This window comes from Archocentrus centrarchus, chromosome 7, assembly GCF_007364275.1.
Source record: "Archocentrus centrarchus isolate MPI-CPG fArcCen1 chromosome 7, fArcCen1, whole genome shotgun sequence".
Lineage (NCBI taxonomy): Eukaryota > Metazoa > Chordata > Actinopteri > Cichliformes > Cichlidae > Archocentrus > Archocentrus centrarchus.
The window spans coordinates 24,381,398-24,403,962 of record NC_044352.1 but is presented as its reverse complement, the minus strand read 5'-3'; the positions used below and the strand labels follow the sequence as shown (position 1 = coordinate 24,403,962).

Below are 22,565 nucleotides of genomic sequence, written 5' to 3'. Positions count from 1 at the left end.
GCATATATGACAGAAAATAAAAAGATGCTGTCTTCTGGTTTAGATAATGGGATGACGTGTACATGTGAAAGAGGGGATCCATGACTCACCTATTAAAAGAGTAACAGAAATCACTATTTTATTTTATTTTATTTTATTTTATTTTCTAGCAAATTTGACATTAAAATCACAGTAGTTAAAATGTTTACATCAGTAATAAGGAATCCTGCTGTGAAAATTTTTAATTTAATGACATCCACCATGAACTCATTGGACTTATTGTGCTACTATGGGTAACTCCTAGTTTAAATGAAGCTGTTGACTAATGACAAATGAGACACATGTAACAATGCCTGGTGAACTGTGTGTATCTGAACAGTGCTCAACTATAGTTGAGATCCATTTGGTAGTAGGTAGGTAGTGTTCTTGATTTCTTCCATTGGATCTCTGATCAAAAAATAGCTATAAAGAACAACAAGATAAAACATGATAGGCCCTGCATGTGGACTGTTATCTTTAAAATCACTCACTGACTTGCCATTATTAATGTTCTGGAGGTATTAAATACCACCAAATGAAACATATATCACTACTAAAATATTGTACATATTTGTCAAGATTATATCTGACTGTAAGGTTTATTATTCATTAATTTAGGTGGTCCAAAAATTTAAATGGGATGGTTACTGCTGTCAGCTATCATTTTTCTCAGTATTATTGAGTAACCTCTATGGGAAATCCAGCTCCTGGCATTCATTTGGATCTTACTTTTGAACTTACCATCCACATGAACAATGTTACAGAACAAGAAAATGGACCACTGGAGAAAATAGGCACTTCGCCTATTCTTTGTTTAATTAAGTTGAAGCAGCAGTATATATACATGCCATAATAGATGTCTAAACAGTCAGGCTCTGGGGTAATTTTTTTATTGACACAAACATTTCCTGCAAAGTAACATAAAGGCAGTGTCACACTGAATCTAGTGATTTATCACATTTTTTTTCCACAACAAAAACAGAAGGACAAAAACAAAAACGTCATTGTATTAGTTTAATATAAAGCAGTGTCAGGTGTATTAAATTAACAATGTGAATCTACCCAAAAGTCTGTATTCACCATTGAAATGTAATTATTTTTACTTCATTCTTGAAGGTGATGGAAATGGATATAAATTCAAAACATAAAAAAAAAAAAAGTGCCAAAAAGTAAATGAGCAATGGTAATTCAAACAGTTTTTTAAAGAATGCAAAACACTGCAAGATATCTGTAATTATTGTTGTTCATTTTTATTATGAATGACAGAAATGCTTGTCTTGCAAGATTATAAAAAATCTAGCACAGAGACATAAAAACTGCTGCGTCATTAGAGGTAATTTATTGAAAAATCAGCTAAGAAGTTATTTACAAAATGTCATTGTATTGTGCAATTGTGCAGTTGCCCTACATACATACACCTATTCTTTAATATATGTATAAATAGACACCACAACCCCAAACAACTTTTTTAACCTTGTAAATGTCAAAATGCTACACAATGACTACAGTACAGATATCAGTTAGGTAAAGGCTCTTTAGAATATAAAACAAATTTCTGACAATAAATTTTGATGCATTTTTGTTTTTCTTTTTAAGTCATTTCAAGCATGTTCTTGTACATACATTTCAAAATAGATTTGCCATGAGAACAGTGATGGGCACCTGTAAAAAGATCACTTCTCCGTCTGTAGTGACCGATATATTTCCTGAAGGCAGCTACTGGCTAATTGTTTTGGTATAATTTTGAATGAGACCTTGGAAGTACTGCTGTGTGTTTTTGTGGGGCTGAAAAATAATGATGTAACATTTTGGGAGGAAATACCACAACAGAAAGGAGTAGAGGCTGGAGAGTACTGCCAGAGCACTAAGAGGCTGTATGTACTTTCCACGGTAAAGCATGTTCTCTGTGGTGAAAATGATCCAAGTGAGGATCAGCAGGAGGAGGCAGAAGGTTATTGCTTTGGCCTCATTGTAGTTTTTAGGGAGGTTTTTGCCCATGTAGGAGAAAATGAAGCAAAGAATGGATATTGATGAAAGTAAAACTACAGGAGCTGCAGCTGCTCTGAGGCTGATGTCACAGCTAAGTATGATTTTGTCGGGGTACCATGATGTTTCATTATAGGGGCTGGGAGGTTCACAAGAATATCCAATAACAAGGAAAACTGCTTGAGTGACAAATATAACAGTAATGACCAGCCATTGTCCATGATATTTTATCCACCAGCTGTGGAGCTTGGGCACCTTGGCTGCTATTTTGAAAATGCAAACAATCTGAAAAGAGCGCACAACAAAACATGACAGACAAACAGTGTAGAATAAGAGAAATGGTAAATACCTCAAGATACAGAGATAAACTGTGGGCTTACCAAAATGAAAGAATACACTAAGACTAGACAGACTGAGACAGCCTAAAATTAAGAAGCACATTGGTCCTCCAGCAGATCTGACGACAGGTGTGTCGTAGTTGATGGAAAAGAGAACAGACATGGCTAATGTCATGGCCACAAAGGCAACGGCTGCTATGAAGACCAGTATAGCCACGATGTCTGTAACTGGCATGTACTCCACAGCTCGCAGACTGCATGATGTACTTCCTTCTTCAGACCATTCAGTGTCCTTACACTGTATGCAGGTGTTCTCTATTTTACAAGAGACACAATATAAATAAAAATAGGTTTATATTTGAAAAATGTCAGATTTTTATGCAAAATCTCCTTGTATTGTTTATAGCTTTCACTACCTCTGAGGTAACTGTAACAATACTTTATATTTTTAATACTATTGAAGAGACAGTTGTTCACTACGTTTTTAAGGATAAGTAAATTTTTAAAACCATGTGACACAAATATATAGCCATTATGCACATAGCTGTATCTAGTAAATACCCCCCCTTCTATGCCTTCAAAAACCAACAACCAACCATAAAAATTCAATTAAATTTAATTACTTTTTAATTTATACAGTGCCAAACCACAACAGTCACCTCAAGGCACTTTTTATTTTAAGGTAAGGACCATACAATAATTACAGATAACACTGAACAAACAACACGACCCCCTATGACCAAACACTCGGCAACAGTGGGAATGAAAAACTCCCTTTTAACAAGAAGAACCCTCCAGTGGAACCAGGCTCAGGGAAGGGCAGCCATCTGCCACGATCAGTTATGGGTGAGGGAACGAAGACAGGACAAAAGACCTGCTGTGGAAGAGAGCCAGTGATTAATGATTAAATGCAGAGTGGTGTATGAACACACAGAGAGTGATAAGAGGTGAGTGAAAAAGAAGTGCTAAGTGCATCATGGGAACCCCCAGCAGCCTAGGGTTATTGCAGCATAACTAAGGGAAGGTTTGGGGTCACCTTATCCAGCCCTAAATATAAGCTTTATCAAAAAGGAAAGTTTTAAGCTTACTCTTAAAAGTAGAGAGAGTGTCTGTCTCCCAAATCCAAGCTGAGACCTGGTTCCACAGAAGAAGCAGCTGAAAGCTGAAGGCTCTGCCCATAATTCTACTCTTAAGTATCCTAGGAACCACAAGTAAGCCAGCAGTCTGAGAGCGAAGTACTCTATTGGTGTGATACAGTACTATGAGGTCTCCTTTATGACCTACAATAGAAAAAGTCCACCAGACCACATCTTTATGTTTATACATGCTATAGTACCATCTTGTGGAATATTTTAACACACTATACATCAATAGAATCCCTAGAATCCTGATTATAATAATATGTATGAAGGAAATCATAGTAACTACAGAAAGTAGCTAAAAAGTGCACTAACCCACAAATAAAGTGAAAACTTTTTTTTTGTATATACAGTTGTGTTCAAAATAATAGCAGTGCATTTAAAAGCATAAGTAAAGCTCAGAATCCTTAAATTGTTTTTATTTACAGGCATTGGCAACACTGCACATCATATTCTAAATCAAAACATGAAGAAAAATGTATAATTTATCCAATTACTTAACAGGAAATGAAGAAAAATGAATGCTGGGCTGTTCAACAAAATAGCAGTAACTGCATTTTTCTTTATAAACTCAAAATTCACTTTATGAACTGAAAAATCTTTAGGAATTAGCATTCCTGTGACTCACTAAACTAATATTAAGTTGTATAACCACTATTTTTGAGAACTTTTTCACAACTGTGTTGCATGGAGTCAACCAACTTCTGGCACTTGTGAACAGGTATTCCAGCCCAGGATGATTTGACAACTTTCCACAATTCCTCTGCATTTCTTGATTTTGCCTCAATAACAGTATTTTTGATGTCACCCCACAAGTTTTCTATCTGATTAAGGTCCGGGGATTGGGCTGACCACTCCATAACTTTAATTTTGTTGGTCTGGAACCAAGATGCTGCTCGCTTACTGGTGTCTTTGGGGTCATTGTCTTGTTGAAAGACCCATTTCAAGGGCATTTCCTCTTCAGCATAAGGCAACATGACCTTTTCAAGGATTTTGATATATGCAAACTGATCCATGATCCCTGGTATGCAAAAAATAGGCCTGACACCATAGGAAGAGAAACATTTGAATATCATGATGCTTGCACCACCATGCTTCACTGTCTTCAGAGCATACTGTGGCTTGAATTGAGTGCTTGGGGGTCATCTGACAAATTATCTGGGGCCCTTGTTCCAAAAAGTAGTCTTCTGTTTTCGTCCATTTCTCTCTGGCTTTGCTTTCCATTTTAGAGCACTGGAGATCATTTTAGCCGAGCAGCCTATTGTTTATTTTGCACTTCTTTATATATTTTTTCCTCTTCAATCAACTTTTTAAACAATGCTTTTCTTTTGAACAGTGTCTGAAATGGCCCATTTTTCTCAGTTTTTCAGTGAGAAATGCATGTACAACGTGTTGGCTTCATCCTTAAATAAGGGCCACCTGACTGACGCCTGTTTTTTCACAGAATGAATGACCTCACTGATTGGACTCTACACCACTATTATTTTGAACACACCCCTTTCAGTTAATTATTCAGTTACACAGACTCAGGAGTATGCATATCATGAATGTTGGGGCTGTTGGTTTTCTATGACTCTGCTCCACCTACTGGTAAATTGTTTGCCATGTAGTAATATGATTTCTACCGAAAAGATTGATTGATCTGGTAAGTCATGTTGGACTCCTATTATTTTGAACACAACTGTACATACAATGCTAGATACAGAAATGCCATAGCTGTACATGCTAATGTAAACAGTAAAGCGCATGGAGTACGTTGTGTTGTTAGAAGAAGAAGAAGAAGAAGAAACAGCCTTTATTGTCCCACAGAGGGGAAATTTGGGTGTAACAGCAGCCGCAGTTATTATAAATATAAATAAAAATATAATAATTCACACTATTAAGAAAAGAATATATATATATATATATATATATAAAATCAACAAACAAGATTAACCTTAATACTACTAATAATAACACTATATACAATGTACATGATGTGCCTGTGTGTTGAACCTTAACAGGCCGGACTATTTACAGTATATTATATATTATCCTACATTGTGTAGGTTATTGTGGTTTTTGTTGGGAGCAGTGATGGTTATAAAGTCTTACAGCTGCTGGGAGGAAGGATCTGCGGTAACGCTCCTTTGTGCATTTAGGATGCAGCAGTCTGTCACTGAAGGAGCTCTCCAGCTCAGCAACAGTTTCATGCATGGGATGGGAGACCTTGTCCATCAGTGATGTTATTTTGGTCAGAGTCCTTCTGTCTCCCACCACCTGCACTGAGTCCAGAGGACATCCTAGGACAGAGCTGGCTTTCCTGATGAGCTTGTCTATCCTCTTCCTCTCAGCTGTAGACAAGCTGCTGCTCCAACATACTGCTGCATAGAAGATGGCTGATGCCACCACAGAGTCATAGAAGGTCTTCAGTAGTGTCCCCTGCACTCCAAAAGACCTCAGCCTTCTCAGCAGGTAGAGTCTGCTCTGACCCTTCCTGTAGAGCGCATCAGTGTTATGAGTCCAGTCCAGTTTATTGTTTAGGTGAACACCCAGGTACTTATAAGAGTTCACTATCTCAATGTCCACTCCCTGGATGTTCACCGGTGTCCGTGTGGTGGGTCTGCGCCTGCGGAAATCCACCACCAGCTCCTTGGTTTTAGCGGCGTTGATCAGGAGGTGGTTCCGCTGGCACCAGTCCACAAAGTCCTGAGTCCACTGTCTGTACTCTGAGTCATCCTCACCTGTGATGAGGCCAACTATGGCAGAGTCGTCAGAGAACTTCTGCAGATGGCAGCGTGGGGAGTTGATGGAGAAGTCTGCAGTGTAGAGGGTGAAGAGGAACGGTGCCAGCACAGTTCCCTGTGGGGCCCCCGTACTGCAGACCAGCCTGTCAGAGACACAGCCCTGTGTCCTCACGTACTGTGGGCGGTCAGTGAGGTAGTCCAGTATCCACTCGGAGATGTGGTGGTCAACTCCTGACAGTTCCAGCTTGTCTCTCAGAAGTCCTGGCTGGATGGTGTTAAAAGCACTGGAGAAATCAAAGAACACGATCCTCACAGTGCTTCCAGGCTTCCCCAGGTGGGTCAGAGCTCGGTGCAGGAGGTAGATGATGGCGTCATCCACCCCGATGCCAGGCCGGTAGGCGAACTGCAGCGGGTCCAACGAAGACGACACCATGAGGCGTAGATGGTTGAGGACCAGCCTCTCGAGGGTTTTCATTAGATGCGATGTCAGGGCTACCGGCCTGTAGCTGCTAAGATCCTTTGGATGTTTGGTCTTTGGTACCGGTACCACACAGGAGGTCTTCCACAGTTGTGGTACTTTCCCCAGCTTCAAGCTCAGGTTGAACATGTATCCCATGATGCCACACAGCTGATCTGCGCAGCACCTCAGGAGCCTGGAGCTGATGCCGTCTGGACCAGCAGCCTTTCGCACCTTGATTTTACGTAGCTCCTTCCTCACAGGATGAGTTGAGAGGGACAAGATGGAGGTGGGGGATGGGGGTTGTGAGATGGAGTCCTCAGCAGTGAAGGGGGTGGGTGATGGCTGAGAGCTGAGAGGTGTGAGGTCCCAAGAAGAAGAAAGGTTGGCAGTCATTAAAGATGGTGGGGCTGACAGCAGGGGGGACTGGGCTGGGGGAGGGGTGGGTGGCTGGTCAAACCTGTTAAAGAACTGGTTCAGGTTGTTCACCCACTCTAAGTCTCCCACAACCCTAGAGCTTGGTTTGTGGCCTGAAATTGAGTTCAAACTCCTCCAAACCCCGCTGATGTTGCTCTGCTGTAGCTGGTCCTCCATCTTCTTCCTGTAGATGTTTTTTCCATCCCTGATTTTCCTTCTCAGATCCTTCTGCACGGCTCTCAGCTCCTCCTTATTTCCTGATCTAAAGGCTCTCTTCTTCTCCTTCAGGAGAGCCTTTATTTCAGAGTTAATCCAGGGTTTGTTGTTTGAAAAACACCGTACCCTCCTGGTGGGCACAGTGTTTTCCACGCAGAAATTGATGTAATCAGTGATGCAGTCCGTGATGCTGTCGATGTCCTCCCCATGAGGGGCACAAAGCTCTTCCCACACAGTGGAGCTAAAGCAGTCTCTCAGAGCTTCTTCAGTCTCCTCAGACCATTTCTTCACTGTGTGTGTCACAACTGGTTCTCTGTGTACCAAGGGTTTGTACACAGACTGGAGATGAACCAGGTTGTGATCTGAGCCCCCCAGGGGAGGCAGAGGTGATGAGCTGTATGCCTCCTTGATGTTGGCATACAGTAGATCCAGTGTGTTGGTATTCCTGGTGTGGCAGGTGACATACTGGGTGAAGGTGGGGAGAGTGGAGGACAGGGAGACGTGGTTAAAGTCCCCTGAGATCAGAAAGAGGGCCTGTGGGTGCTGTGTTTGGAGTCTGCTGGTAGTAGCATGGAGGACATCGCAGGCTGCAGCAGCGTTAGCAGAGGGCGGCACATACACAGTTATCACAATAACATGTGAAAACTCCCAAGGAAGATAGTACGGCCTCATGCTAACAGCGAGCAGTTCAATGTCCTTACTGCAGAGCGTCTCTTTGATGGTTAGATGTCTGGAGTTGCACCCTCTGTCGTTCACAAACACAGCCAGACCCCCGCCCCTCTTCTTACCACTCTCCTTGGTTCTGTCGGCACGGATCAAATGAAAGCCGTCCATGTTTATGTGTGAGTCCGGGGTTAGCTCGGTTAGCCACGTCTCCGTCAGGCACATGAGGCTGCTCTCCCGGTAGCTCCTTTGATGTCGCGTTAGCGCCGCCAGCTCGTCCACTTTGTTGGGAAGAGATCTCACGTTTCCCATGATGATGGACGGGATGACGGGCCTGTACCTTCTCCTCTGGCAACGACGACCTATGCCCGCACGTCTCCCGCGTCTCTTCCTTCTCAGTTCGCGGGGAATATCAAGTCGTTCTGCAGGAGTAGGCACAGCGGAGCTCCCGATGGAGATCAGCTGGTCCCGAGAGTAAACAATAGGAGCGTGGCCCCTCTCGCAGTCTCCAAACATAAACACCATAAAAAGGGTAAAAAACAAAAACAAAGTTTTCCAGAAAAAAGTCTGCTCCATCATGAGGAAAAAGAGCAGAAGATACAGAAACACAAAAACACATCTAATACTAAACAAAATGAGAAAAAACACGGAATGAGTGCGGAGCTGCTGAAACTGGCTGCCTGCTCGCGCGGCGCCGGAAGTAATTCCGGAAGTAATTGTTAGTGCTTTTTTATGCGATTTCTGTAAAACCTGTTAGTGGAAGGACACAGCACTCTGGGACATGTTGAATGCATGATATGTAAGCGTAAATTCTTTGGTTTTATATGGAAAAAGAATTATTGCTTTATTGTATGTTGTTTCAATTCTATGCAATTGGGAGGTATGAATGAATGCATGAATTAGCTTTTCAGCATCACTGTGAGATAGGATTTTTCTAATTTTTGAGATGTTGCACAAATGCAAGAAAGCAGTTCTACATATTTGTTTAGTACAGTAATCCCTCACTTATCGCAGGTGTTACGTTCCAGGACCACCTGCGATAAGTGAAAATCCGCGAAGTAGGGACGCTATATTTATTTTAATACTTATACATTATTTTAGTAGTTATGCACTATTTTAAGTTTTTATAAACCCTCCCCACACACTTATACACCAAATATATACATTACTGTACAACACATACTACACCTGTGAAGAACGAGTATCGCAAAAACCCGCGAAACAGCGAAAATACCGCAATAAATATTTTACACTAATATTGCTTGAAAACCCGCGAAACAGCGAGTCCGTGAAAAGCGAACCGCGAAGTAGCAAGGGATTACTGTATGTGCATTGAAGGACATATTCTGGTCAAATATGACTCCAAGATTCCTCACATGAAGCAAATCTTTTTCCTCCCATTGCATAATAATTTACCTGTAATTGTTTTTGAAATTCTTTATTTTTATTGTGAAATACACTGCTCAAAAAATAAAGGGAACACTTAAACAACACAAAATAACTCCAAGTAAATCAAACTTCTGTGAAATCAAACTGTCCACTTAGGAAGCAACACTGATTGATAATTTCACATGCTGTTGTGCAAATGGAATAGACAACAGGTGGAAATTATTGGCAATTAGCAAGACACACTCAATAAAGGAGTGGTTCTGCAGATGGGGACCACAGACCACTTCTCAGTACCTATGCTTTCTGGCTGATTTTTTGGTCACTTTTGAATGTTGGTGGTGCTTTCACACTCGTGGTAGCATGAGACGGACTCTGCAACCCACGCAAGTGGCTCAGGTAGTGCAGCTCATCCAGGATGGCACATCAATGCAAGCTGTGGCAAGAAGGTTTGCTGTGTCTGTCAGCATAGTGTCCAGAGGCTGGAGGTGCTAGCAGGAGACAGGCCTTTACACCAGGAGACGTGGAGGAGGCTGTAGGAGGGCAACAACCCAGCAGTAGGACCGCTACCTCCACCTTTGTGCAAGGAGGAACAGGAGAAGCACTGCCAGAGCCCTGCAAAATGACCTCCAGCAGGCCACAACTGTGCATGTGTCTGCACAAATGGTTAGAAACCGACTCCATGAGGATGGTATGAGGGCCCGATGTCCACAGATGGGGGTTGTGCTCACGGCCCAACAACGTGCAGGATGCTTGACATTTGCCAGAGAACACCAGGATTGGCAAATTCGCCACTAGTGCCCTGTGCTCTTCACAGATGAAAGCAGGTTCTCACTGAGCACATGTGACAGACATGACAGAGTCTGGAGACGCCGTGGAGAGCGATCTGCTGCCTGCAACATCCTTCAGCATGACCAGTTTGGCAGTGGGTCAGTAATGGTGTGGGGTGGTATTTCTTTGGAGGGCCGCACAGCCCTCCATGTGCTCGCCAGAGGTAGCATGACTGCCATTAGGTACCGAGAGGAGAGCCTCAGACCCCTTGTGAGACCATATGCAGGTGCGGTTGGCCCTGGGTTCCTTCTAATGTTGGACAATGCTAGACCTCATGTGGCTGGAGTGTATCAACAGTTCCTGCAAGATGAAGGCATTGAAGCTATGGACTGGCCCGCCCGTTCCCCAGACCTGAATCCAATTGAGCACATCTGGGACATCATGTCTCGCTCCATCTGCACCACAGACTGTCCAGGAGTTGGTGGATGCTTTGGTCCAGGTCTGGGAGGAGATCCCTCAGGAGACCATCTGCCACCTCATCAGGAGCATGCCCAGGCATTGTAGGGAGGTCATACAGGCACGTGGAGGCCACACACAATACTGAGCCTCATTTTGACTTGTTTTAAGGAAATTACATCAAATTTGGATCAGCCTATAGTATTTTTCCACTTTAATTTTGTGTGTGACTCCAAATCCAGGCATCCATTGGTTAATAAATTTGATTTCCATTGATGAATTTTGTGTGATTTTGTTGTCAGCACATTCAACTTTGTACAGAACAAAGTATTCAATGAGAATATTTCATTCATTCAGATCTAGGATGTGTTATTTAAGTGTTCCCTTTATTTTTTTTAAGTATATCCATTTGCTAATTTTGCATTTTTACAAATTATATATAAACTTTGTGACATTTGTGAGGGAGAAAAGAAGAGAAAGAAGAAAATAAATAATTAAAGGAAGAAAAAATTTGCATTATACAAATATGCTAATCAATTGTCTTATTTGGGAGAAAAGAGTGGGGGATACAAGTAATTAAACCAAGCAAAGGATGAAGGAGATAAACAGAACAAAGATTGTTAATACAATACCTCGGTTAAGTCTGGCTTTAATTGTTTTATGTATCTGACCCATTTAAGCCATAGATTAATAAGTTTACTTTTCTCAAGGAGTTTTCTTAAGAATGGAAAAAGTAATTGCTTCCATTGTGTAAATCTCATTAACAACATCTATCCAATCAGAGACTGTGGGGGGGCTCAGGAAGCAACCAGCCTCTTGTGAGTGCTGTTTTACAAGCTGATATAAAAATGGCAAATAAGTACTTATCGGCAGATCTGATCAGGAAATCACAATTCCCCATAAATAAATGAAATAACTGTAAAGGTATTTTATTATTGAGTACAAAAGTTATAATTTTGTGAATCTCTGTCCAAAATTATTTTATTTTTGGACATTCCCAAAATATATGCGAATGAAGAAAAAAAAAAAGGATATATATATATATATATATATATATACCTGTAATGTTGATGTAAGTTCCATTTGCACAGATTTCACAGGTGAAGCAGCATTTATGGATTCCATTTGGCTTTCTTATATAACCAACAGCACATTCTGGGGAACAGAAGGAAGTCGGCACCTGTACAAGACATTTATTTAACAACATGTAAAATAAGTGAAAACACTTATATGAAAGGTGGAGACAGATGAAAAGATGCTTTGTTAAAAAAAAAAAAAAGAAAGCCACATCATTTAGACATCCCAGAATAATTGTCGCAAGCTGGTAGCGGAGTTTCCTGAAATTGTGTTTTATACTATTAAAACCTCTTTGTACAAACAAACATTCCTCATATATTATATTTAACTACATGATATAGTCATAATAATAATAATTTAAAACAAAACAAAAAAAAAATTACTTACTTCTCCATCAGTGTACCACTTAATTTTGCTTTCATCTATGAAGATTTGGACTGTTGTATTAAACTGATAAAATCCGACCTCCTGTGCATCACCTCTGTTATTCCAGAAAACTATAGAATAATATCCATTTTTTATATCTCCATTGTCATCAAACTGAATATTTTGGTTTAAAAGTGTAAAATCTGACTTCTTCAGATCTGCCAGAACCTGGTGTATTCAGAGGAAATTTATATAACCAATTAATTCTTTGTCTTTGTAAAGAAAAATATAGCTAGTACACCCATTGAAAACTTGAACAATATGAAATGAAAAACACTGCAACAACCAGAAAACATTTTGCTTTCAGAAATACAACAGCACGTTACCTCAGGTTAAAAAAACGTACAGACTGTTGGTAAAAGAGGGAATTCAAAACAGTGGTAAGCATTTCCCTGTCCTAACATTTTAGAAACACAGATAAAATTTTCTGTTGGTAAAGATGTGTTAACAATGGTGTAATAAGGTGTAAATAAGAAAGGAATAATGGAAAATAGGCATTTACAGGCAATAAGTCACAAGATTAAACAGAATATTTGCACTGTTACCTTCAAACAAAGAAGCATGCTTGGAACATAGGGAAGGATTCATTACAATTTAATAATATTATCATTAAATGTTAAAGCACCAACCAGTATTACCTTATCATTATGGAGGTACAACTACAAGCCAGTATATAAAAATTTTAATGCATATATATTACTGCTTTATGGCTAGCAGGTTATCATATTGTTAGCAAAATATTACTATATTATTACTAATCAGTTTTGCCTCATAGGCATAGATTTGTTTCCTCATTATTACTCCTGGTTTCTGGCCTGTTACTACCCAATTACATGAATTTCAGTGTAATATTACTCAGCTATAACCACTGTTGATACAAGATAATTATTTCAATACAATTGTATACTTTGGTAATTAAATGGTAATATTTTGTAATATACATATTTTTGCCATTTTGTTTCCATCTTATTATCCCACTATTACAACATTGTTGCCAAGCTGTAATGGAACAAAAACATGACATTGGCATTAATATTTATATTATGTTATGGAGGGGGATAAAAGCATTTCAACATTTGATTTATCTGTGCTATTTTTTATTAAACAAAGGGTCAGTCCCAATATATGTTGAAACTGTATGTTATAATACACATAAATACAGATTGTTCTACTCTATCAGAAACTTCTACACTCCTTTCAGTCTACCCTCTACAAATTACCAGTAGCTACAGTCATCACAAATAAAAACTGAATTATCAGGATGAATTTTAAGAGAATGATTGTATACTTACCAAGTGCGGATACACTGTGATCTTGTTATTACATTTGCCAGCTCCACATTGTAAGGTATTGTGTAAGGCATGAGCAATGGCATATATGGCAGAATAAACTGGCAAAGAGAATGATGGGTCCGCAGCAAGGATTTCCTCAGGTTTCGGGCAGGTGCAGTTACATTTCTGATTACAAAATATGTCTTGCTTTGCATTTTCACAATGAGTCTGGACTATGGAAGAATATATAAAATCACTGAAACCAGGTATTTTCACTACTGGGTCAGATACCCCAAGTATGGTTCCAATGTTTTTGATTCCTTGTATTTTGGGGAGCTGCTTGTTTAAGGCCCATGAGCGTCCTCCTATCCACACCTTGTTTGTGATATTCAGTTGTATTGCTGACTTAATGACCGCTTCAGCTGTTTTTTGTGGAGCAAAAACAATTATGACACGTATCTGCTGTGCCTCTATTTGTTTAAACATCTGAGAGTAATCGGTGTTGTCACTGAGGGTCTTGGTGTATGCTAGGCAGATCTCAGAATCCTTAATCATATTTATGAGCAGATTCAGACCATCGGTGCCATAATCATCATCACTGTTAATGAAAGCAACCCAGCGCCACTTGAAGTTTAGCAAAATTTTAACAATCACTTTGATCATGCTTTTATTAGAAGGCACTGTACGCATGAACGATGGGTATTTTGCCTTGTTTGAAAACACAGAACTAGCAGCTGCGTAACCGATCTGTTAAAAGAGTAACAGAGAAATTAATTTTCTGAGACAATAAAAAGTAAAAGGTGCTTTACATGAAAGAACTGACAACAATTGCACTGTGCTCTATGAATATGACTGTTTTCATCATATTATTTATTAATAACTTACCATAGGAACAAGATCTGCCATGAATAGTGGGGCTGCGGTCAGGGACTGAGTGCTTGCGAAAGGACCAACCACTGATATTACTTTAGACAGAGGTTTTTGTGTTTGAGCCCAAGGTTGGACTGAGCCATTAATTGAGATTAATTTAAAAATACTTGGAAAATTCTGCATATCTGAACAGTGATCAAATATTTCATAGCCAAGAGTTACATTTGGCAATAAATTGGTAGAGTTATTGATTTCCTCAACAGAAAATCTCATCAACTGAAACCTCCGATAACTTGCAATTGTGAGTAGTTTACTGAGGACAAAAAGACGAGAGAGCAGGATTAACTGTAAGAATATGAAATGTTGCTTCAAAACTTCACATTTCTGTAGTTTTGCTATTATTCAGTACTTTAAACATTACTATTTGTAAATGTCAGCTAATACTGTGGAGACATGGAAAATAAATTCCACTGAATAAGGACACAGATCAGATTAAATGCTATATGGCAATTCTGAGTTTACAGGATTGGGTTTTAGTAAACAAAGTAAGTAGTTTAATTTTGCAAAGACATCCAACAAGATGTTATAAAACTTACGTGGAGCAGTCCATGACTTCTGGTCTTTCATGATATGTTTGTCCGCTGTCATAATGGATGTCAAAAAGTCCACCTATCAAATAATCTCCTTCCAGCTGAAACTCTGAGACTGAGACAGCACGTTGAGTGAAGGCATGTAGAAATGTTCCGAGCAGACACAAAGAAACAAGAAAATGTTTCATTGTTGCAGCTCTCTTACCAATCTGATGTGCACTCTACCAAGACTTCCCTCTGCCTTTAGTAACTTGTGATACACTGGTGACTTTTTTTTTTTTCCTCTGCCATCATTTCCATGCATGTGGCAATGCCTGGGTGATTAATACACTCCTAGAAATGGTTGAATTAAATTTCACAAATCAGTATGCAAAGGCATCTACTCTCCTGTTCCTGCACAAAGTTGAACAAGCATCACAAGCAAACGGTTCTAACAAGGTAATCATGTTAAACTACACTGATATCCCTCCTTTAAACAATATGACACATTTAGTTCAGCTTTTAATTCACTCCTGTGGAAGAAATGAGAAAAGATAAAGAGATCTTAAAAATATCTCCTTTTATTCAAAACTAGACTGCTACATTTTGAACTTTATTTGGAATCCACAAACAAGACAACCAGATCTCTTGTATGACTGGATTTACATAATTTTTTATTTTTCTATATGGCAACTAAAGCTGGGATTCTAACATGCTGGAAGGCATTGATTCAAAAGCATTATGGCTTTTCCTTGATTCCTTTATTCAGCTTTACCTGTCTTTAAAAGGCCCCTTAGGCATTAAAATTGAACTACTACAAAATTGCAAGTGTATGTTTTTAGACCCTGTTATACTATTACCAAACCATTACTTACACCTTCAAATAATTTTCATTGCATACATGAAAATGCTTTTTGCATTGGTGTTTGCAATTGTCTTTTGTAATGATTACACCACCGTAAAGCTAATAACAAGCAGCCTTTTCCACTGCGGGAAATGCGTCAAAATGCACTGGCCCTTTGGAAGAAATTCGTGCTTAGTATGATCTCACTAAGAAGAGATTTGTTGTTTTTAGATTAAATGGAGGATAGAGTAACAATATACACAAAACAGAAATTCACCCCATTATCATATTAAATGACCACCTCCTTTTACAAATGATCCCTGCACAATTTAACATGTGACCACACAGGCCATTTGAAAGTGTCATGTAGTGCGCTGTGGCAGGAAGGTTTAGGACACCAATGTAGGACTCAAGACAGGACTTCACTTAACTTCAGCTTTATTGCTAGACACACAGGACTTACAAAGCTAGACAGGAGCCAACAGAACAAACTAGGAAGTTTACTTAATCTGAGATACATGCAGATAGACAGGAGAGCACACAGCAGGCAGGAAGCCATAGATGACGCGTCAGAGAACTGAAGAAAACACAAACAATTTATACACAAGGCATTCGGGACAAGTGGAAACAGCTGGGAAGGAAACAATACAGGAAACAAAACTACAATATGCATGGAAATAGGAGACTAGGAGCTGTCAAAGAAAAATGGGATATGATTATCACTGAGACACGCACATCCACAATTGACACAATTGACACAAGAGCAGGAAGGTGAAAAAACACAGAGACCAGATGAATACACACAGGAGGTCAGAGGTGGCAAAACTATTGACATTCTGTACTCAAGTACAAGTACTTGTGTTAAGAACTACTCTGGTAAAAGTTGAAGTACTGGTTCAACTTCTTTACTCAAGTAAAAGTAAAAAGTTCAGGCTCTGAAATGTACTCAAAGTAAAAAAGTAGCTTTTTGGAGGACGTTTCTACCTGCTATTTTTCTGTAAAGCTAACTGAACCTATATATTATTGTAATAATATAAAATAATATTACATGAGAATACAAACATTTTTCCCATCTAAATTTTAATTCTAATGAATGTACTCAGCTTGAATCTGTTATGTAGGACACAAACTGCGAAAGGGAATTTATAAACAGCTCTGTTCTCTGTGTCCTCCATAGTAGAGGGTGACTGTGCCTCCACACCTCAACACAAACATGAGGATACTCAGGGGTTACAGTGGGATTCAGAAGGTGGAGGAACCCTAAGATCAGTTGTAGTGGCTCTGCATGGGGAGAAGAATCACAGCTTTGTATTGTGAGCTCCAGTAAATATTCTTGGTGTGCAGGCTGTGATCAGCTGACCTGCTGCTGCTGCTCTCTCCTTCCTCTCCTGTCCTCTTTCTTAATTCTTTCTCCATCTAAGTGAAGTTATCGCTCATTCTTTGCTCTCCCTGGAAATATTGTTCTTTTAGCTAGCAGACACACTGTGTGACAAACTGCAGACACTTTTTGTGCTGATATTTGTTAAGCATTTATAAACTTTGCATTTAAAATGACCTGCCACATTACTCTCTTTACGCTCGCTCCTCTTCTGTAGTGCTAGCTAAATGCTGAAGTACCATGAGAACAACTTACGGACATCGGCCCTCAGTCTGGCTCCCTGTAACCCCTGATCATAGCGCTATAAATGATACTATTAATTATACGGTTTTGCCTCTTTAATCTCTTTGTATGCCATAAGCAGCATGAGGATACTCGAGTACGATTGTCTCTTATATGCTATTATTCCTCCGTTTAGACTCAGATCATCTGAAGTTTGACGGCACACTGACCGGAAATGCAAACTTCTCTCAGACGCGTTAAACCTAAAGTAACAAGTCTGTTTGAAAATGTAAGAAGTAGAAAGTACAGCTACTTGTGTAAAGTTGTAGGGAGTAAAAGTAAAAAGTAGTCAGAAAAATAAATACTCAAGTAAAGTACAGATACTTGAAAAATCTACGTAAGTACAGTAACAAAGTATTTGTACTTTGTTACTGCCCACCTCTGCAGGAGACAGAGAAGATACTAAGACAGACTGGACTAGAAAATGAACTATCATAAAAGAAGGAAACAAACTCAGAAGCACTGGAGAATATCATCCTAATCAAAGGCCAAGAACTAGAACTAGAACAAAAAATAATTTCAAACCCAAAATCAAAAAACTCAGAACCCACGCTAACTCAGACCTCTGGGTCAATGACCTAGGGACCGTGACAGAAAGAGGAAATTTGCAGTCACTCAGTAGATGAACGTGATGAACTGTAACCTGAATTTGAATTCAGGTAACTTTGTGGTTGAAAGGCGGAACTCCTCCTTCTGCTTGGTTGGAAGGGATGAGGCTCTCAAACTGTGGAGCTGATAAACAGAAAAAGGTGGATTAGACATACAGTACCACTCAAAAGTTTGGACACACTTTTGACTGGTACTGTACGTTTCAACTGGGTGGCTGTAGCTCAGGAGGTAGAGCAGGTCACCCACTGATTGGAAGGTCGGCAGTTCGATTCCTGGTGATTCCAGGCTGCATGCCAATGTGTCCTTGGGCAAGATACTTAACCCCAAGTTGCTCTCCGACGCAAGCATTGGAGTGTGAATGTTAGATAATAAAAAGCACTTAGATTAGTTAATCATGGGAGTGCTGGGGTAAATGTAAACGTGTTGTATAAGCGCTTTGAGTTCTCAGAGTAGAAAAGTGCTATATAAGAACTAGTCCATTTACCATTTAACTATGACTCTCATTAAGACCAAATATCACCAAATATTACAGACAAACTTGCAATAAAACTGACAATAATCATTAGTTTGAAAAGTTTTCATATGGACTCAATTATATACTAACAGTTTATTGAATTATGAGTAATAACAATCATCTGTTTATTTGCAGTTTTATCCCCAATATGTTTTTGTTTTACTTGATTCTTGAAATTGTACCTGTTGTTGTTACATTTTATTTTCTTAGATGGTGTTATTTATTTTTTTTAGATGTTGTAGTGTGCTCCTTGTCTTTTTACATTTCTCCATTTCTGTTACTTATCCAATCCAATGCCAGTGGCAGTATGTTAAGAAAGGTAGTCAAGACATTTCTCTTAATGTCTTTGTGTTTTTTCAAGTCAGAGGAGACTTCTTTTTCTTGCATATTTTCTCTGTGTCTTAGCACCAACCATAGAGGAGGTGTGTCACATACTGCTATTGCAGGCAAGGCAGAGAGGACCCCAATGCAGGACTTGGAGGCTTAAGCTAAACTTATATTAAATTAAACACAGGAGATACAAAGCTGGATGGGAGACCACGAAACTCAAAATCCTAAGGGTGCACAGCAGGTAAGTCAACACTGTGATCTATGCTCACAGGGTTTAACAATCATCCTGATTAAGCACTTTTAATCCCTGATCCTTTTAAAAGTGTAGGATTTTTCCCTTTAGCCAAAGAAAAACAATCATGTTTAAAGTTTTAAATTCACAGAGCAGCAGAGCTAACAAAGGTATCTACAGCATAATAAGTTACCTTGGGGATGACTTCCTTTGCTACAGTACATGTGGGCTCTTTAATACACTTTCCTCCATACGTGGTTTAAAGGACTAAATTTAAAGAAAAAAAAGTTCCTTAAAAACTTTTGGAAGTAGGTTTTATTATGCAAATAATTACAATACATGGACCTATGTCCAAACTGTCAGCTTTGTAAGACAGTTTGCTAATGTGATCAAGTCACAATGATAAAATGTTGCTGTAAAGCAAATTCGGCTTGGTTATTCATTTTTCAGTTAGCACCAAAGCCATGAAAAGTAACTGGATATCATTAGCTTTGCAAGTATTTGGTAATAAACCAACATTTGGGAAATTAATCAAAAGTAATTTGGATTCATCCTCTTCAATGTGTGTACCAAATGCAATGGTAACCGACCAAATATTGTAAGAGGTTTAGCTGAAGTATAGCAAAGGTGAATGACAAATTAAGAGGGAAAAGGGAGAAATCCTGGTTGTACTAAAGATGCAGCTGCTTATACTTTGTTTTATCTTGGCTTACTGTCCCCATAAAATTGCACTGAGACCTTGTTCATGCTCTGGTGGGATAAGCCAGAGTATGTGTTGATCATGTTGAAACTGTGGATTGACAATATTGTGAACTTTTTCTTATGTGTAGTGCAATCTGCAGAGAAAAACAAACAAACAAAAAAAGCTTTTTAAACCCAAACCCAGAAATAACTATTTTTTTATTGGACAAGTGATTCTAACATGCTGTCTTTTTATGCCCCGGGGACCACTGGAAAGAAAGTTATATCTCTCTTTTTAGAAATCTCTTGGTTTCGTTGACCCAGATTAACTTCAGAACAATGCATGACGGTACACAATGATCTTTTTTGATAGGAATTTTATGATACTTTCAGTGCACTATACCGTATGGGATATGGAGCATCACTGAAAAATCCAAATAAATGTCTCATGTCATGTCTACATGCTCATTAATTTTTCTGTACCACATTTAACTGAGTTCCCTGTTGGACTAGGATTGGCTTTCAAACTAGATGTGCTGATGAATGATTAGATGTGGTTGATCAAATAGTTGTCTAGCAATGAAGTTAAAACAGCTTAAACGTCATTGGATTTTGTTTACTAATTAAAAGAAATGAAAATTACCCCCTCTCATATGGGTTTGTTTAAAAAAGTGGCCTAAGCAATTGACCATAAAGACTAGAAACAAGGGAAAAAGCTAAATTATTTATAATTGCATGGTAAAAACAATGTTTTATTTCATTCATTTATTTGTTTACAACAACATAAATGTAAAAAAGACTATAGCTGCAATAGCTTAATGTATGAGGGAGCAGCATTTTCTCATTAATCTTCTCATCTTCTCATCTCTTTTCATCTAACTCAGAAAAATCCATAAGCATATTCACCAAGAGTTTACTAATGAAATTTTTAAGTCAAAGTTCTCAATAACTGCTTACTCAAAATCACAGCTGTTAGCAAAAGGCCCTGAATACATTAGTTTCTCTGCCTTATAGAGACACCATATTATTAGCAGCTATTGGCTAATTGTGTTTGCATAATTCTGAATGAGGCCTTGGAAGTATTTAGGTGTATTTTGGTGTGGTTTAAAAATAATGATGTAGCATTTAGGGAGTAAATACAACAACAGAAAGGAGTAGACACTGGAGAGTATAGCCAGAGCATTAAACATTCAGATAAATTTCCCACTGTAAAGCAGAGAGCAGATAGTGATAATATCATGCCCACTAAGGCCCAGGCACCGATCATGACTAGTATAGCCCAGACATCTGCAAATGGCATGTTCTCCACTACACCCAGATCACATGATGTAATTCCTTCTCCAGACCATTCTGTGTCTGTGCAATAGACACAGTTGTGGGGATCCTCTGTTTTACATAACAAAAGACAGATCATCAGTAAACATATTAAAACATTTGCTATGAAGTAGGATCACTCCATGGTACTGCACATGGTGTCAGTATCTGACAACCAAATGAACCAAATCAACAGCACAACCTTTACTTATTTTAAGCTTTTCATTTGCCATAATTTACCTATTGTGTTGACATAAGTTCAATTTGGACATATATCACAGTTGAAACAGCATTTGTGGATGCCAATATCCTTTTTCGCATATCCAACAGGACATTCTGTAGAATGTAATGAACAAGGCACCTGTTTGAGGACATTATTTAGCTTTAAAAGTAAAAGATTTAAGGAAACAGAACACGGCTGTAACAACAGGTTTTAAAATTTTGGGCAGTTTTGTAAAATGCCTTCAGCTCACCAGACATTAATAACCACCATCTGTTTATTTACTTGAAAGATAACATTTTGATACAATTATGATACAATGTTTTTTCATTTATCTATTTTTTTTACTTTTTATTTACATAATGTGCACTGACATAAACATAAGAAAAGACAACTGAAAAAAGAGAGAAAAATGGTACACATTACATATGATACACTTACTAATACAATTATTTCTTGTTACTTTTTTCAATTAAAACATTGTTAAATCTCAATAAAAGAAAGCCGAAGAGGAAAAATGGCAGATATAGCAAAGTAAATCAGAGAGATAATTAATTGAATTGGCACTTACACACTCACAGTGACACCACAGTGCACCAACTGGATACATACTTGTTTGATTTTGCCTCATTAAAAAAACAAAAACACTTCTTCAATTAAACATTTATCACGGTGTATCATAGATATGCAATGTATCCAGTATCTGGGCTGTATCATGATTCCATTTTATGTTACTCAAGCTACAGAAATAGTATCGGACTGTGAGTTACTCTATCATTCCCATAGAGCCATTAACAAGTTACACTGCTTGTGAACGTTTCATCAGTCTAATGTGATGCTTTTTGTTATTTTTTTTGTTGTTGTTTGTTTTTCTACGGGGAACACCTATGTATGATGGCAAAGAGGTACCAATTTGGTTGTAAAATCACACGGGGTTACAAGCAAATACATGCATGCAAATGATATAATTAATTCAACCATGGATCTTTGGTTTACGCTTAAATGATACATCCTCTTACAAATAAGTTCTGCATGACCTAACCTTTGGCCAGACAGGACATTGAAAAGACTATTTGCACACACAATGTGAATGAAAACAACAATTGGCCAGACATAAGCTGAAATGTCATCAGAAAATTCGTCAGAAAATTTATAAATGTATAAAATGCTTGTTGTATTGTTTGCATGATAGCTTGTTGTATTTGATGCGAATGCTTAACAGCATTTTCTTTAACTCCTCTGTGTTTTTTTGTGCAACAGAAACTATTCTGGTATCAAAATGTTCAACTTTTTTCTGGAGAAGTGTGCTATTACTTTTCTTTATGGTAAAATATTTAGCTTTTTATGAATTTTCATTTTGCCATTTGAAATGAAT

General features: G+C 38.6%; 1 protein-coding gene across 1 annotated transcript; it reads right to left on the bottom strand.

The window, feature by feature from the left end:
* Positions 1-1,734: 1,734 nt before the first annotated feature.
* LOC115783542 (taste receptor type 1 member 1-like) lies at positions 1,735-14,995 on the bottom strand. The gene is made up of 6 exons (XM_030734418.1): positions 14,814-14,995; positions 14,233-14,530; positions 13,369-14,094; positions 12,038-12,244; positions 11,633-11,753; positions 1,735-2,657 (listed from the first exon to the last, which is right to left on the bottom strand). Exons 1-6 carry the CDS (start codon positions 14,993-14,995, stop codon positions 1,735-1,737), a joined length of 2,457 nt encoding a protein of 818 aa, XP_030590278.1.
* Positions 14,996-22,565: the final 7,570 nt, after the last annotated feature.

Bases quoted from the DNA above. Each gene is read 5' to 3' on its own strand.
- LOC115783542 (XM_030734418.1), bottom strand. From the start codon at position 14,995: ATGAAACATTTTCTTGTTTCTTTGTGTCTGCTCGGAACATTTCTACAT. The intron at 14,095-14,232 runs GTAAGTTATTAA...CTCTTTTAACAG, and splicing joins TGGCAGATCTTGTTCCTATG to ATCGGTTACGCAGCTGCTAG. The intron at 12,245-13,368 runs GTAAGTATACAA...TGAATACACCAG, and splicing joins TCACAGTGTATCCGCACTTG to GTTCTGGCAGATCTGAAGAA.